This window comes from Thalassophryne amazonica, chromosome 18 (genome assembly GCF_902500255.1).
Source record: "Thalassophryne amazonica chromosome 18, fThaAma1.1, whole genome shotgun sequence".
Lineage (NCBI taxonomy): Eukaryota > Metazoa > Chordata > Actinopteri > Batrachoidiformes > Batrachoididae > Thalassophryne > Thalassophryne amazonica.
The window spans coordinates 64853699-64869299 of NC_047120.1; the positions used below are offsets into that span (position 1 = coordinate 64853699).

Here is a 15601-nt window from a genome sequence, read left to right on the forward strand (position 1 = left end):
AAGTTAAGAAAGCAGTCAGCCTCAGCCTCTTTTTCTCGCCCGCATCGTTTCTGCATCCTCCTCGTCGTGTCACCGTCAGTCCAGAGGCGGAGCTTGGGATAACTGACGGGTTCTGTGCGCGGTTCGTCAGTGTGTGTGCTCGGGTAAACACGACAGGATGGAGCGCATGGAGTCCATGGAGCCCATCTCGGCGTGCTACACCACGGCGTACCCGGAGATCCAGCCCGACAGCGCGTACGCATCCACGGAGACCACCGACAGCCAGCCAAAGACTCCTCCCGTACCCGCGTACGACGAGGACTTAGTGCATAAGGTATCGCACACGCGCGCGCACACACCGACAGTGTCATCTGATACATGAGTGTAACATAGACCGTATATATAAATGTTAATTGATTTCAAAGCGCATTCTGACGTCACTGACAGACCCGGCGCTCTCCGTGGTCCTGATCCTCATGCAGCTGTGGTGGTTCGTTTCCACGATTGTTGTGGGTCAAAATCGTCCCAAAACTCACCCATATTGGTGCACTTTAATAGTACATTATTATTATTGTTGTTATGATTATTTTGCCAATCTTTAGGATCACTTGAAGATTTTAGCCATTTTTGTGGCTGTTCTGTGTTGTTTGTTTGGGTCAAGGAACAACAACTGGATCTCATCCTTTTCAGAGTTGATTTGATTGATCTTCTGCAGAGGAATGGTCTATTTGAAGAGTTTCAGTCAGGGTTTAGAATTCATCATAGTACAGAAACAGCATTAGTGAAGGTTACAAATGATCTTCTTATGGCCTCAGACAGTGGACTCATCTCTGTGCTTGTTCTGTTAGACCTCAGTGCTGCTTTTGATACTGTTGACCATAAAATTTTATTACAGAGATTAGAGCATGCTATAGGTATTAAAGGCACTGCACTGCGGTGGTTTGAATCATATTTGTCTAATAGATTACAATTTGTTCATGTAAATGGGGAATCTTCTTCACAGACTAAAGTTAATTATGGAGTTCCACAAGGTTCTGTGCTAGGACCAATTTTATTCACTTTATACATGCTTCCCTTAGGCAGTATTATTAGACAGCATTGCTTAAATTTTCATTGTTACGCAGATGATACTCAGCTTTATCTATCCATGAAGCCAGAGGACACACACCAATTAGCTAAACTGCAGGATTGTCTTACAGACATAAAGACATGGATGACCTCTAATTTCCTGCTTTTAAACTCAGATAAAACTGAAGTTATTGTACTTGGCCCCACAAATCTTAGACACATGGTGTCTAACCAGATCCTTACTCTGGATGGCATTACCCTGACCTCTAGTAATACTGTGAGAAATCTTGGAGTCATGTTTGATCAGGATATGTCATTCAATGTGCATATTAAACAAATATGTAGGACTGCTTTTTTGCATTTGCGCAATATCTCTAAAATTAGAAAGGTCTTGTCTCAGAGTGATGCTGAAAAACTAATTCACGCATTTATTTCCTCTAGGCTGGACTATTGTAATTCATTATTATCAGGTTGTCCTAAAAGTTCCCTGAAAAGCCTTCAGTTAATTCAAAATGCTGCAGCTAGAGTACTGACAGGGACTAGAAGGAGAAAGCATATCTCACCCATATTGGCCTCTCTTCATTGGCTTCCTGTTAATTCTAGAATAGAATTTAAAATTCTTCTTCTTACTTATAAGGTTTTGAATAATCAGGTCCCATCTTATCTTAGGGACCTCATAGTACCATATCACCCCAATAGAGCGCTTCGCTCTCAGACTGCAGGCTTACTTGTAGTTCCTAGGGTTTGTAAGAGTAGAATGGGAGGCAGAGCCTTCAGCTTTCAGGCTCCTCTCCTGTGGAACCAGCTCCCAATTCAGATCAGGAGACAGACACCCTCTCTACTTTTAAGATTAGTCTTAAAACATTCCTTTTTGCTAAAGCTTATAGTTAGGGCTGGATCAGGTGACACTGAACCATCCATTAGTTATGCTGCTATAGACTTAGACTGCTGGGGGGTTCCCATGATACACTGAGTGTTTCTTTCTCTTTTTGCTCTGTATGCACCACTCTGCATTTAATCATTAGTGATTGATCTCTGCTCCCCTCCACAGCATGTCTTTTTCCTGGTTCTCTCCCTCAGCCCCAACCAGTCCCAGCAGAAGACTGCCCCTCCCTGAGCCTGGTTCTGCTGGAGGTTTCTTCCTGTTAAAAGGGAGTTTTTCCTTCCCACTGTCGCCAAGTGCTTGCTCACAGGGGGTCGTTTTGACAGTTGGGGTTTTTCTGTAATTATTGTATGGCTTTGCCTTGCAATATGAAGCGCCTTGGGGCAACTGATTGTTGTGATTTGGCGCTATATAAATAAAATTGATTTGATTTGATTTGAACTCAGTTTTGTTTAAAAATAACTTAAGTGCTATTTGAACACTTTTGTCATTGAGACTTTCAAAGACTTTCAAAGTCTTAGAGAGTTAATCGTGTCAGTGTTGATTCAACACTTTACAAGTGTTATTTAACTCTAAAGTGGAGTCATTTTAACTCTGACAATAAAGTCAAATGACAAATACAAATATACAAAAGGACCTCTTGTGATTCATGTTGTGAGCTTTTCGTAGAGTTGCTATGACATCATGTTTGTCTCATAACCAGAAGGGTATGGGTTGAAACCCAACTTGATGTCTCTGGTGCCAATGTCCAAATGACTACAGAGCAAAATCACCAGTGTTAAAATAACACTGATAATGAGCATATGGTCCTGGGAACAGTGTTAAAGTGTTGGGTTGAGATGTGGAAACCAACTATGTAAGATATATAAAGCCAAACACTGATAAAGTACTGTCTATAATGTTGAAAGCAACTGAACTCTAATAGAGTCAAATATTTAACTCTTTCAGAATTAACTCTGCTATAGTTAATTTTAACACTAACCCTTCTTACTGTGAAGAGTTGATTAAATCTGGCCAGTGATCTGAATTTGCCTCAGAAGATTTTTTTTTAACTTTTCCCTCTCGGTTTATTGTTTGTTTATTAGTTTGTTTGTTTGACTGCTGCATTTCCAGGTTTGAACGAAAAAGCTCATAGTGATATTTTAAAGTTTGGTTCAAGCTTTCACTTTTTCAGCTGCGTAGCTGTTGTTTTATGTTTTCAGATGTGACGTCGCAATGATGCTGATGTGTGGGAAAGGGAGTAGGATGCTGTTACCATGGTAACAGAGGTTAGATGGGAAATGAGTGTGTCTCATAAAATCCCACAAGACACTGAAGTCAATTAGGTGGAAGCTCACAGATGTTTGAAAATTAGACGTGGAGGATGAAGAGACAATGATAGTGCTGTGGCGAGGTGGGAGTAGGTCAGGTGGGGGTGGGGGGTTAATTTATCTCAGTGGTTTATTATACACTCAACCCAGTGAGTTTTTGCACAGACATTAACAACCACTTCACCTCCAAGAAGGTCTACAAAACAACAATACATCAGCAGTTTTAGATATAGCCCAGTTGGCCATCAGAATGCCGAAACAAGACGTGTGCAGATGTATTTAAAAAAGTTTGATGAATATAGAAAATTACATTTTTATTGCTGCTTCTTTGAAAGGTACTATATCCTGCTGGGAATCAGGAAGTTGATTTCCACACATTTGTCACACTGCTGATCAACAAGCAGAGCATCTGTTGCTCTCACTCTGTCTGATGTCAGTGCCGACCTGCAGCTCAAATGTAAGATAAATATGATCACTATTGCATCGCTCATAATTCATCCACACAGATCATTCACTGCTTTCTGCAAAATGTGCAACATCACTGACTCTCCTTCACGTGTGCTCACTTGTGGCACGACTGAAAACCTGTAAAAATCCTGCAGAGCTCAAGGCTGCAAATCCCTGCAGGTGCTGTCACATTCTGGCTGCACAGGCGAGCCTGTAAAATGGAACCCATGCATAGGACAAAAAAAAAAAAGTGCAGATAATAGATGTTCTTCTTCCTGCAGCTTGCTGTGGACATTACTGAACATATGAAATGTTTTTTATTAACTTTTAAAATAAATATTATCATTTAAACTCCATTACAGGGCTTTTCTAAGAACATTAAAGGGCTTCTTTCCCCCCTTCTGTAAAACAATTTGTAAAATTCATCATGTATGTGTAAATAAAATTTGATTGCATTAAAAGAAACAGAGGACATAATTTAAAAATACAAAAACCTTGAGTGACCTTTAGCTTGAACATGAAGCTGATGCTGCTTTGCAGCTCTATAATAGAACCTGACATTTCACTGAAGGTCAAAGAGAGGTTCTTGCTCTGCTCTTTGTTGAGAGGTCAGAAGTGAGTGACAGCAATAGTTCTCCAGCTGGAAGGGAATTGGTGGATCTCAGACTCTGGACTCAGACCAAAATTCCATGTCTGAATAAAGGGGTTTGTTTTTACAAATCCATACTCTGAGTTGCTTTTTGACAAACTAAGTGATTTAAATTGTCCACGATACACAACGTGAAATAAAATCATATCAGCAGAGATCATTTTAAAGTGAAAACCGAAGTTACGTTGTCAAATCAGACTTCAGTGAAACAGTTTTTGTCTTTATTTCATCCGTTTCTGGGATGTGACACTTTCCTGTAAAATAAAGCTTGTGGGAAGCGATGAGATCAAAGGGCATTTATGAAGCTGCTCAGTTTTCCGAGCTCTCAAATCCATCACAGACTCTGTCTCATGTTCAGTTTTTCTAAAGCACGGACAGAGACACTGTAACTGTTGGCTTCGGGCCCACCGTGCGACGACGCTTTGTCTGTGTGTCGCAGTAGGCAGCGCTCCGCATGGAGGTGGAGATGCTACCTCACAGACCTTTAACGATGAAGTGTCGCCTGCTGGTCTTGATGACTAACTTGGACGCTTTTGAATGCAGCTTTCCATTTATTTTGCTGTCTTGAAGGTTATCTCCTCCAGCTTGTGAGTCATAGTGTGATTGTGAGCTGTTCAATAAAGATAATGTTATTTGTGCTGCTTGGAAACACAAATGTACAGTGACGCAGATTGTGAGTCACGATTGACAGTTATAAAATGTCTGCCGTGGTTAGATTTATTTAATGTTTATTTCTATAAAGGACAAGTGCACAGCATTCACCGTGCACAGATTTTATAGCCGCAGAAAACCTTTACAGCACACCCAAAAAGTTTACACACAATCACAACAGGATGGGAAAACCTGGAGGATGCTCAGAGAGCACAAAGTCCTCCAAAGAGTTATTGTTTCACTCAGTAAAGTTTGCACAATAAATTAACACTGCAGTGAGTGCATGTGGTCCCATACAAAACAGTGTTAAATCAACTCTGTTGTTCTGTAAAGTAACTGAAATCAGTTTTAATTAACTTGAATCAACACTTTTATAGACAGTGTTAATGTAACACTAAGAGTAAATTGAACATTAGAATGGGACTAAATGCACTCACAACAGTGTAAATTTAACACTGTAAAGTTCACTGTGCACCACACAGAACCTTTTATTATGAGTATAAAAGCTAACATATTGGAAATGACCTCAAATCATCATGGAAAAGGGCAATAAATACATAAATACATATACAGATGGAAGAGGTATAATTGATCTCCAGTTTGCCAAACATATTGTAGCAAATTTGGATTGATTATTTCTTTTTTGTTTTTCAAATAAAAGTTATTGAATTAGCAACTCCTTCAGAGTTATCATAGGTGTCTTGGTGGCTTCCCTCACTTGTGCCCCTTATTCATGCTTGCTCACTTTTTAAGAACAGCCTGCTCTAGACAGATTTATCACATTCTTTATATTTCTGAATATTTGATATCATCAAACTCAAATAAATATGCTAGAAAAATATGTTTATATCACATCTGCACATTTATCTACTGACTTGTCAATGAAATAATGAGGGAATGACACCTGGACACACAAAACAGCCCTGAAATCTGTTGTCTGAGTATTTTTGATCTGTTAAGAATGCACACACGCGTTGTCTTTCATGCACCACCTTATTTGCATGAATTAATTACCTTCAAATTAAGGCACTATGAGCTCACATTGATGATTTGTTTTCAGCTCTAATATAATGTGATCAACAACTAAAATAATAATAATAATAAAATCCTTTGCCTTTGTCCAAATATATTTAGACTTAACTGCATTATAATCTCATCTATTTGGTTTTTAGATTATTATCACATTAACTCAAAAGTTAAAGAACAGATTGAAACAAAGTTTGGGCATTATTGAATTTTGGGGTGCCTTCAAATAAAGGAGCGTAGCCTTGTTGCTTTTTCTAAGCTCCCCAAGGCTGTGTTTTGAGCTCTTTCTTGTATTCTGTGTATATGTCTGTACATTCTCCCATAATACCCACGTCATAATCAAATTTGTGGGTGACACAGCAGTGTTGGGGCTGATCAGTGGTGGAGATGAGACAGCTTACAGGGAAGAGGTTCAGAGACTAACAGACTGGTGTACAGTCAGTATCTTGGCACTAAACACCAGGAAAACAAAATAATTGATCATTGACGTCAGGAGGAAAAGAAACAATCACTAGCCGCTGGAGATAAACAGTGAAATAGTGGAGAGAGTTCAGGGCACACACACACATCTCCGAAGACCTCTCATGGGTGGAAAACACAAACTGTTTGATTAAGAAGGCACAACAGCGATTACACTTCCTGAGAAGTCTCGGGAAGATCACCCTATCAAAGCAAGCGCTGGTGTCCTTTTACCATTAGTCCATCGAGAGCATTCTGACATATGGCATCCCGGTACGGTTCTGAAACTGCTCCACATCTGACTTGAAGGCTCTGCAGAAAATCATAGACACCACACAAAAACAATTATCAACTCACACCTACCTGCCCTGAAAGATTTTCACCTCTCGCTGTTTGCAAAAAACAAAACAAAAACAAAACAAAACAAAAAAACAACAAAGATCTTTAAGGACTGATCTAACCCTATCCATCATTTATTCCAACTTCTTTACTCAGGGAGATGTTACAGGGTCATCAGAACACACACCACCAGACTGCTGAACAGGATTTATTCAAAAGCCATCACCACATTAAAACACACAACTAACAACTGTACATTACATGCAATAACTTAGGAAGTTACTGATATCTGTGCAATACTCAGTATACTGTTATATTTATTTTATTTGTATAGAGAACACATGTCTTAGTGTGTTATTGGGTGCATGAATGCTACTGTAATGTTTTAGTCTCTTTTTATTGTCCTCAGGATTGATTTCTTTTTAACTGAGTGTAATATCATTTTCATTGCATACACATACAACCCCTGGCAAAAATTATGGAATCACCGGCCTCGGAGGATGTTCATTCAGTTGTTTAATTTTGTAGAAAAAAAGCAGATCACAGACATGACACAAAACTAAAGTCATTTCAAATGGCAACTTTCTGGCTTTAAGAAACACTATAAGAAATCAAGAAAAAAAATTGTGGCAGTCAGTAACGGTTACTTTTTAGACCAAGCAGAGGGAAAAAAATATGGAATCACTCAATTCTGAGGAAAAAATTATGGAATCACCCTGTAAATTTTCATCCCCAAAACTAACACCTGCATCAAATCAGATCTGCTCATTAGTCTACATCTAAAAAGGAGTGATCACACCTTGGAGAGCTGTTGCACCAAGTGGACTGACATGAATCATGGCTCCAACACGAGAGATGTCAATTGAAACAAAGGAGAGGATTATCAAACTCTTAAAAGAGGGTAAATCATCACGCAATGTTGCAAAAGATGTTGGTTGTTCACAGTCAGCTGTGTCTAAACTCTGGACCAAATACAAACAACATGGGAAGGTTGTTAAAGGCAAACATACTGGTAGACCAAGGAAGACATCAAAGCGTCAAGACAGAAAACTTAAAGCAATATGTCTCAAAAATCGAAAATGCACAACAAAACAAATGAGGAACGAATGGGAGGAAACTGGAGTCAACGTCTGTGACCGAACTGTAAGAAACCGCCTAAAGGAAATGGGATTTACATACAGAAAAGCTAAACGAAAGCCATCATTAACACCTAAACAGAAAAAAAACAAGGTTACAATGGGCTAAGGAAAAGCAATTGTGGACTGTGGATGACTGGATGAAAGTCATATTCAGTGATGAATCTCGAATCTGCATTGGGCAAGGTGATGATGCTGGAACTTTTGTTTGGTGCCGTTCCAATGAGATTTATAAAGATGACTGCCTGAAGAGAACATGTAAATTTCCGCAGTCATTGATGATATGGGGCTGCATGTCAGGTAAAGGCACTGGGGAGATGGCTGTCATTACATCATCAATAAATGCACAAGTTTACGTTGATATTTTGGACACTTTTCTTATTGCATCAATTGAAAGGATGTTTGGGGATGATGAAATAATTTTTCAAGATGATAATGCATCTTGCCATAGAGCAAAAACTGTGAAAACATTCCTTGCAAAAAGACACATAGGGTCAATGTCATGGCCTGCAAATAGTCTGGATGTTAATCCAATTGAAAATCTTTGGTTTAAGCTGAAGAAAATGGTCCATGACAAGGCTCCAACCTGCAAAGCTGATCTGGAAACAGCAATCAGAGAAAGTTGGAGCCAGATTGATGAAGAGTACGTACATGCTGTTAATATTCGGGTTAAGGTCAATATTCCGGTTTCTGTATCATTAGGAATAACCCGTTTACATGCTTAAGCAGACAGTTACTCCTGTATACATGGTCACTGGTATCATTTGGAATATCCCCATCTAAACAGCGACGCATGGACAACGTCCAGATGCACGGAGAATGTCATGACACAAATATGCGTCATTTCTGTTCTGTTCTTCCTCTTTCTACCGTCAATAAAAGACATTATATTCATGTCTATATACCTGCAAAGCTGATCTGGCAACAGCAATCAGAGAAAGTTGGAGCCAGATTGATGAAGAGTACTGTTTGTCACTCATTAAGTCCATGCCTCAGAGACTGCAAGCTGTTATAAAAGCCAGAGGTGGTGCAACAAAATACTAGTGATGTGTTGGAGCGTTCTTTTGTTTTTCATGATTCCATAATTTTTTCCTCAGAATCGAGTGATTCCATATTTTTTTTTCCCTCTGTTTGGTCTAAAAAAGTAACCGTTACTGACTGCCACAGTTTTTTTTCCTGATTTCTTATTGTGTTTCTTAAAGCCAGAAAGTTGCCATTTGAAATGACTTTAGTTTTATGTCATGTCTGTGATCTGCTTTTTTTCCCCACAAAATTAAACAACTGAATGAACATCCTCCGAGGCCGGTGATTCCATAATTTTTGCCAGGGGTTGTACAATGACAATAAATAAACCTCATAACCTTGTAAGGATTTTCACATGATGCATAATGGACTAAAACTAAATGTTTTTTTTTTCAAATGTAAAACTTCAGTAACCAGCTCCTGGATGAGATTCTGTGATTTTTTTTTCCCTTAAAATTGATTGCTGTTTATTGTAATGAATCATTTATATTCAAATTAAATTGAAATGAACATGTACTGCACACACACACACACACACACACACGGTCTGTTGTGTTTTGTGGCAGACCATCCTTGTCGGGGACAGCGGTGTGGGGAAGACATCTCTCCTGGTGCAGTTTGATCAGGGCAAGTTCATCCCAGGCTCGTTTTCCGCCACAGTGGGCGTCGGCTTCACGGTCGGTACACCAACACATCTGTGGATCGCTTCATGAGATTGCTAGTGTGTCTGAGAGTTTCTTCTCATAAAGTCGACTGAAATATTTTATTTTCAAAATCTCTTTGTTTGAAGCTTTTAATGATCAGTGGCCTCCCATTGGTTAATGTTGCTGATTAACAGCTAATCAGCAGCCTCCAACCAACACACACAAACTTTGGATCACAAACCCTATTAGCTTTGACTAAAAAACCTTGATGTTACCAATTTTATACATTTATGACATGAGAAATTTTGGGTGATATTGATATTAAAAGCTTTTAACGAAACTTAAGCACTGATGAAAACATGCACAAATAATTTCTCAGATTTTTAAAAATGTGTACATTTGTGATTTTAGTTGGACTGAAAGTTGTATAAATAACCATTTTTCCCTTGGTGATCTCTCTTTCTGTTTGTGTCAGAACAAAGTTGTAACTGTTGATGACGTGAAGGTCAAACTACAGGTCGGTCAATAAACAAGCTCATTTCTGTTTCTCGTTTCCTGTTTTTGGAGCATCGTAGTTTCCTCCAAAAGCAGAGCGAGGATGAATGAAGGCTATGTGTTTTTCTCTATTTCAGATTTGGGACACGGCGGGACAGGAACGGTTCAGGAGTGTGACACATGCGTATTACAGAGACGCACATGGTGAATAATTATAACCTATCTTAATGACTGACAGGACCAAAAATCAAGAATAAAACTTTTTACCAGACACACACATCATAAAAAGTCCAGGGGTGGTGGCCAAGTGGTTAGTGGACTTGGTTTCAGCGTGGAAGGCTCCCGGTTCAAACCCCACCCCTGCCACATTTCTCCATGTAATGTGGAGTTGTGTCAGGAAGGGCATCCGATGTAAAACTTGGGCCAATTCAACACGCAAATCCACATCGTATCTGCTGTAGCAGCCCGGAATGAAAACAAGGGAGCAGCCAAAGGGTCTTACTTTACACAGCGTAAGAAATGTAGATTTGAAAAATAGCCCCAATTACTTTTGCATATTATTAATCGGAAAAAATAAATAAAATAAATTGCATAATAACTAAAATGGAATAAAAAAGCTTATGTTTACAAATACTTGGAAATAGTATCCATGGGTAATGATGAAGATGCTAATGCTGTGGCAGATAATTTGGAGGGCTATAACATCAATAAGGACATGGTCAGCTTGTTTTTTACGATCAGTATTTTCTGGTAAACACCATTCACAGAAATCTGACCTTTGATCACAATAACCTTGACCTTTGTCCAAATGATTGACCTTTTGCTGACCTTTTCAAACATCATTGCCATAATCCACCAGTGTATGTGAGCCAAATTTTGTGCAAATAGGGTTAAAAATCACATTCCATGACATTGATCCCATTGACCTTGACTGTTGCCAAAATAAACACTTTAAGGGCAATTCTGGCATCGACCTTCATCCGCATACCAAGTTTGGTAGAAATCAGCCAAAGGACCTAGCAGGAGTAGACCAACAAACACACAAACAGACATGATATTGACTCCAGTGATTGACTTTTGGCAAATTTGACCTAGCTAATGATGTCCAGAAAGTATGAGTGCCAGGTCTGGTGCTTATCAGAGTTAAAACAACAACAACAAAAAAAATCTGTATTTTGAGCTTTGACTCCAATGACCTTACTAGAACAAACCCTTTAAGGACAATTCTGGGGTTGAACTTCATCTACATATCAATGTTTGTGGAAATTAGTCAAACGTCCTGGGACGAGAAGAGAACAAACGTTGTGTACACACACACACACACACACACACACACACACACACACACACACACACACACACACACACACACACACACTTGGCTCTTCTTTTATACCTGCATTAATGGTAACTTTTCACTAGATGGTGATATTGCTCCATTTCAAGAACCTTGAGTACAGGCTGTCTATCTATCTGTCTATCTATCTATTGGAAAGCAGTGTTTTATTTCCTTTTTTTAAATTGTGGCTTATGTTCTCTCATCATTTTTTCTGTGGTTCTCTCCAAAGCTTTACTTCTCCTCTATGACATCACCAGCAAATCCTCTTTCGACAACATTAGGGTAAGTCTGGGCTCCATCGTTAAACTAGAAACAAGTGGACCTGAGTCATTTAGATGAAACAGACTTTAAAAAATACTTGTGGCTTTGCTGATCAGTCGACAGTTGTAATGTTTTTGTTGTTGTATAAAAGCATGTTCCAAGCATTAGATGGATCCCTTCACCTGTCTGTGTTGTTTCAGGCCTGGCTCACAGAGATCCACGAGTATGCGCAGAGCGACGTGGTCATCATGTTGCTGGGCAACAAGGTGAGGAGAAATATCACTGATGTGTTGACGAAACGTTACTGAATTCTTCCGACTTTTAGCCGTGATTCTGATGCTTGCATAGAGGTGCAGGACTTGCAGGTGCAGTGAAAAAAAGAAAAAATGTGATGGAGGGGGGGGGGTCTAGAGGATTAAAAAGGAGCACTCATTTTTAGGTCCAAGTTTAACTCTCGCTCCTCTTTTTGACTGTCTCTCAGGGGGACATGAGCAGTGAGCGAGCGATCAGGAGAGATGAAGGAGAACGACTCGCCAAAGTGAGAGTTTTATTTAAATATTACTGATGAGCTCTTCCTGAGAACAGATTCAGTTTTTTTTATCACTGCCCTTTGATCTCTGTTCGTGTACTCAGGAGTATTCTGTTCCCTTCATGGAGACAAGTGCAAAGACGGGTGTCAATGTGGAGCTGGCCTTCACTGCTGTGGCCAAGTAGGAAACCGTAGGACTTTGTATGTTTTTGCAAAGACTCAGAAGGGTTTTAAAGTTTCTGGGCAAAAGGCAGATTTTTGCTGAGATAAAAAATGCTTCAGTCTCTGTGCACATTTTTATCTCCACAATTAGGAAAGTAAAATGCACACACACACACACACACACACACACACACACACACACACACACACACACACACACACACACACACACACACACACACACACACACACCTAAGCAGGTTTACTCTGCATGAGAGTACTTCATGGATTCCCATTTCAGTGACTTCATGCTTCTGCTCCACAATATTTCAAAATAAAGTACAGACTTACATTGTTACCTTTATTTTACAAAAGCAAAATAAATTTTACAAAATTAAACTGAGTGCAGTGAGACCACATGGTCCCATTCCAAACAGTGTAAAATCTACTCTGTCATTTTGTTAAATCAACACTATCTTGGTTTTAAATAAACTCTGTAATGATGATAAATTAATGGCATCATATTGCAGTAAATCAGTGTTGTGGTTATTTATTAAATCAGCTCTTCCATAGTGTTAATTTGAATCAAGACTATGCTAATGATAAATCAATGCTATGATAGTAATAAATCAACACTATAATAATAATAAATCAGTGCAATCATAGTGGTAAATCAGCACTTTAATAATGTTAATTCTACTGCATCATAATGTTAAATTGAAACTATTATAATGGTAATTCAACTCTATCATAGTATTAAATCAACACTAGACTTGTCTTAAATCAATTCTGTCATATTGTTAAATCAACACTCTTATGGTTTTAAATAAACTATAACAGTGTTAAATTAATGCTCTCATAGTACAATAAATCAGTGTTGTGTTTATTTATTAAATCTATCAGGCAGGACACAAACTGTATGGACACAACTGCAAACTCACACGACTGATAGAGTTCAAAAGAGGTTTAATGGGTTCAACAAGCAGGTGTGTGTCAATCAAAGAAGAGGGAAGAAAGGCAAGAGAGTGCGAGAGGGCAAAAACAAAGTGGTGCAAAGCAAGAGAAGTAAGTGACAGAAAAACTAACTGAAAAATGTGAAGTGCTCAAGACAAACAAATAATTAACATGAGCAAAACTAAAGGGGCAAAACTAAGAAATACTGTGACTAGTCTAGAAAAGGGGAAAAAACAAGAAAGCTAATATAAAATCAAACTAGGATGGAACTGATACTGACTGAGACATAAATATTAATACAATACATGATGACAAACAAACTACTGGTATAAAAGAGAATAACAAACCCAGTGACTACTGATAAACAGAAAATGCAATGAATAACAAATGGAACATAATCACATAAGCAACACTGAAGATAAATAATAATAAAACCCTGTGACTAAAGCATAATATAATAAATGTGATAAACAGAGACTAAAGCAACATAAGGGACCAAGAGTGAAAGCAAAGAATAAACAAAGCAAAACTAAATATGTGGCAAAGGAAAGACACACAGAGACTAAAAGAAACAAAACCAATCACAACTGAAGCATGACCATGGCAACCTGACATAATATAAATAAAACACTGAAGATTCAGAACCTGGAGAACCCAAAACCTAGGACATGAACCCATCATGGGCAGGAGCATGATAAAATCAGATATTTAGTGTAAAATAATCTTTGTCATAGCGTTAATGCTATAATAGTGATAAATCATCACCATCATAGTATTAAATCAATGCAATCATCAAATTAACACTTTTATAATGTTGATTCTATTCTATCATAGTGTTAAATTAAAACTTTTGTAATATTAATTCAGCTCTATCACAGTGTTAAATCAACACTATTATAATGTTAAATCAACTCTATCATGGTGTTAAATCCACACTAGTCTTGTAGTCTTAAATCAGCTCTATCATATTGTTAAAACAACACTATGATAGTTTTGAATCAGTGCTATTATAATGATAAATCATTGCTATTGTAGTGTTAAATCAAGTTGTTTAACTCTAACAGAGTTTATTTATGCTACAACCACGATACAGTGACATGGTTGAAGGAGAGCGATTCCTGCTCAGACTTTATTCTGGATTCTGCATCAGTACTTTCTATGTGTTAATGAATCGTTTACAGGGTCCAGCAGTCTGACACATCTCCTTATGTCCCTCAGGGAACTGAAACATCGGGCCGTCCAGCACCCCAGTGAACCCAAGTTCCAGATTCACGAATACATTGAATCTCAGAAGAAGTCAAGCTGCTGCAGCTACTTCTGAATCTCTCTTCTTCCTCCTCTTTCTCCTCCTCCTTGTCCCATCGCTCCTGATGAAGATATTTTCACCCACACACACTGAGTGGGAGAAGGTTTTAATAACTAGCTGCAGTGCCAATTTTTTTTTTAAATGTATTCTAAATTAAAAGCAGGAAGATCACCAATGCAAATTCTCAAATATATTTTTTTCCTTTGCAAAATGTTAATTATAACTCACTTAATATTTTAAAGGGGCCATACATATTATGCTTTTTTCAGTAAGCCAGTATTGATCACCAGGTGTCTTAAAAATAGTACAAAAAAACAAACAACAAAAAAAAATAACCAACAGACAAACTTTGAAGAAGAAGAAAAGAATGAGAGCTCAACCAAGCATCAGATGGTGGAAGCTGAAGGACGAAGACTGTTGTGTGATATTCAGTGAGCATTTGAGAGAGGCACTGATCAGAGGGGAAGCAATTTTGGACAACTGGAAAAGTACTGCAGATGTGGTGAGGGAGACAGCAAGGAAGGTACTGGGTGTGACATCTGAAGAAAGAAGACAAGGAGACTTGAAGGAAGATGTCCAAGAAAGCATAAGGAGGATGAAGTTAGCAAAAAAGAGTTGACATAGTTGGAGAGATGAAAAAAGTAGAGTGGAGTACAAGGAGATGCAGCGTAAGGTGAAAAGAGAAGTGGCAAAAGCTAAGGAAAAGGTATTTAGGGAGCTGTACAAGAAGTTGAATAGTAACAAAGGAGAAAAGGACTTGTACTAATTGGCCAGACAAAGGGACAGAGCTGGAAAGGATGTGCAGCAAGTTAGGGTGGTAAAAGTTGCAGATGGTAATGTGCTGACAAGTGAGGAAACTGAAACTGAAACAGAGGAGTAGAGACTACGTGTGCTGGTTCCTATTTTTAAGAACAAGGGTGATGTGCAGAGCTGCAGTAACT

General features: G+C 38.5%; 1 protein-coding gene across 1 annotated transcript; it reads left to right on the forward strand.

Annotated features, from left to right (window-relative positions):
• The first annotated feature begins 76 nt into the window (after positions 1 to 76).
• Positions 77 to 14973, forward strand: LOC117531357 (ras-related protein Rab-37-like). The gene is made up of 9 exons (XM_034194435.1): positions 77 to 313; positions 9537 to 9647; positions 10090 to 10131; positions 10247 to 10313; positions 11678 to 11730; positions 11910 to 11975; positions 12191 to 12247; positions 12343 to 12419; positions 14573 to 14973. Exons 1-9 carry the CDS (start codon positions 158 to 160, stop codon positions 14673 to 14675), a joined length of 732 nt encoding a protein of 243 aa, XP_034050326.1. The 5' UTR covers positions 77 to 157; the 3' UTR covers positions 14676 to 14973.
• The last annotated feature ends 628 nt before the right edge of the window (positions 14974 to 15601 follow it).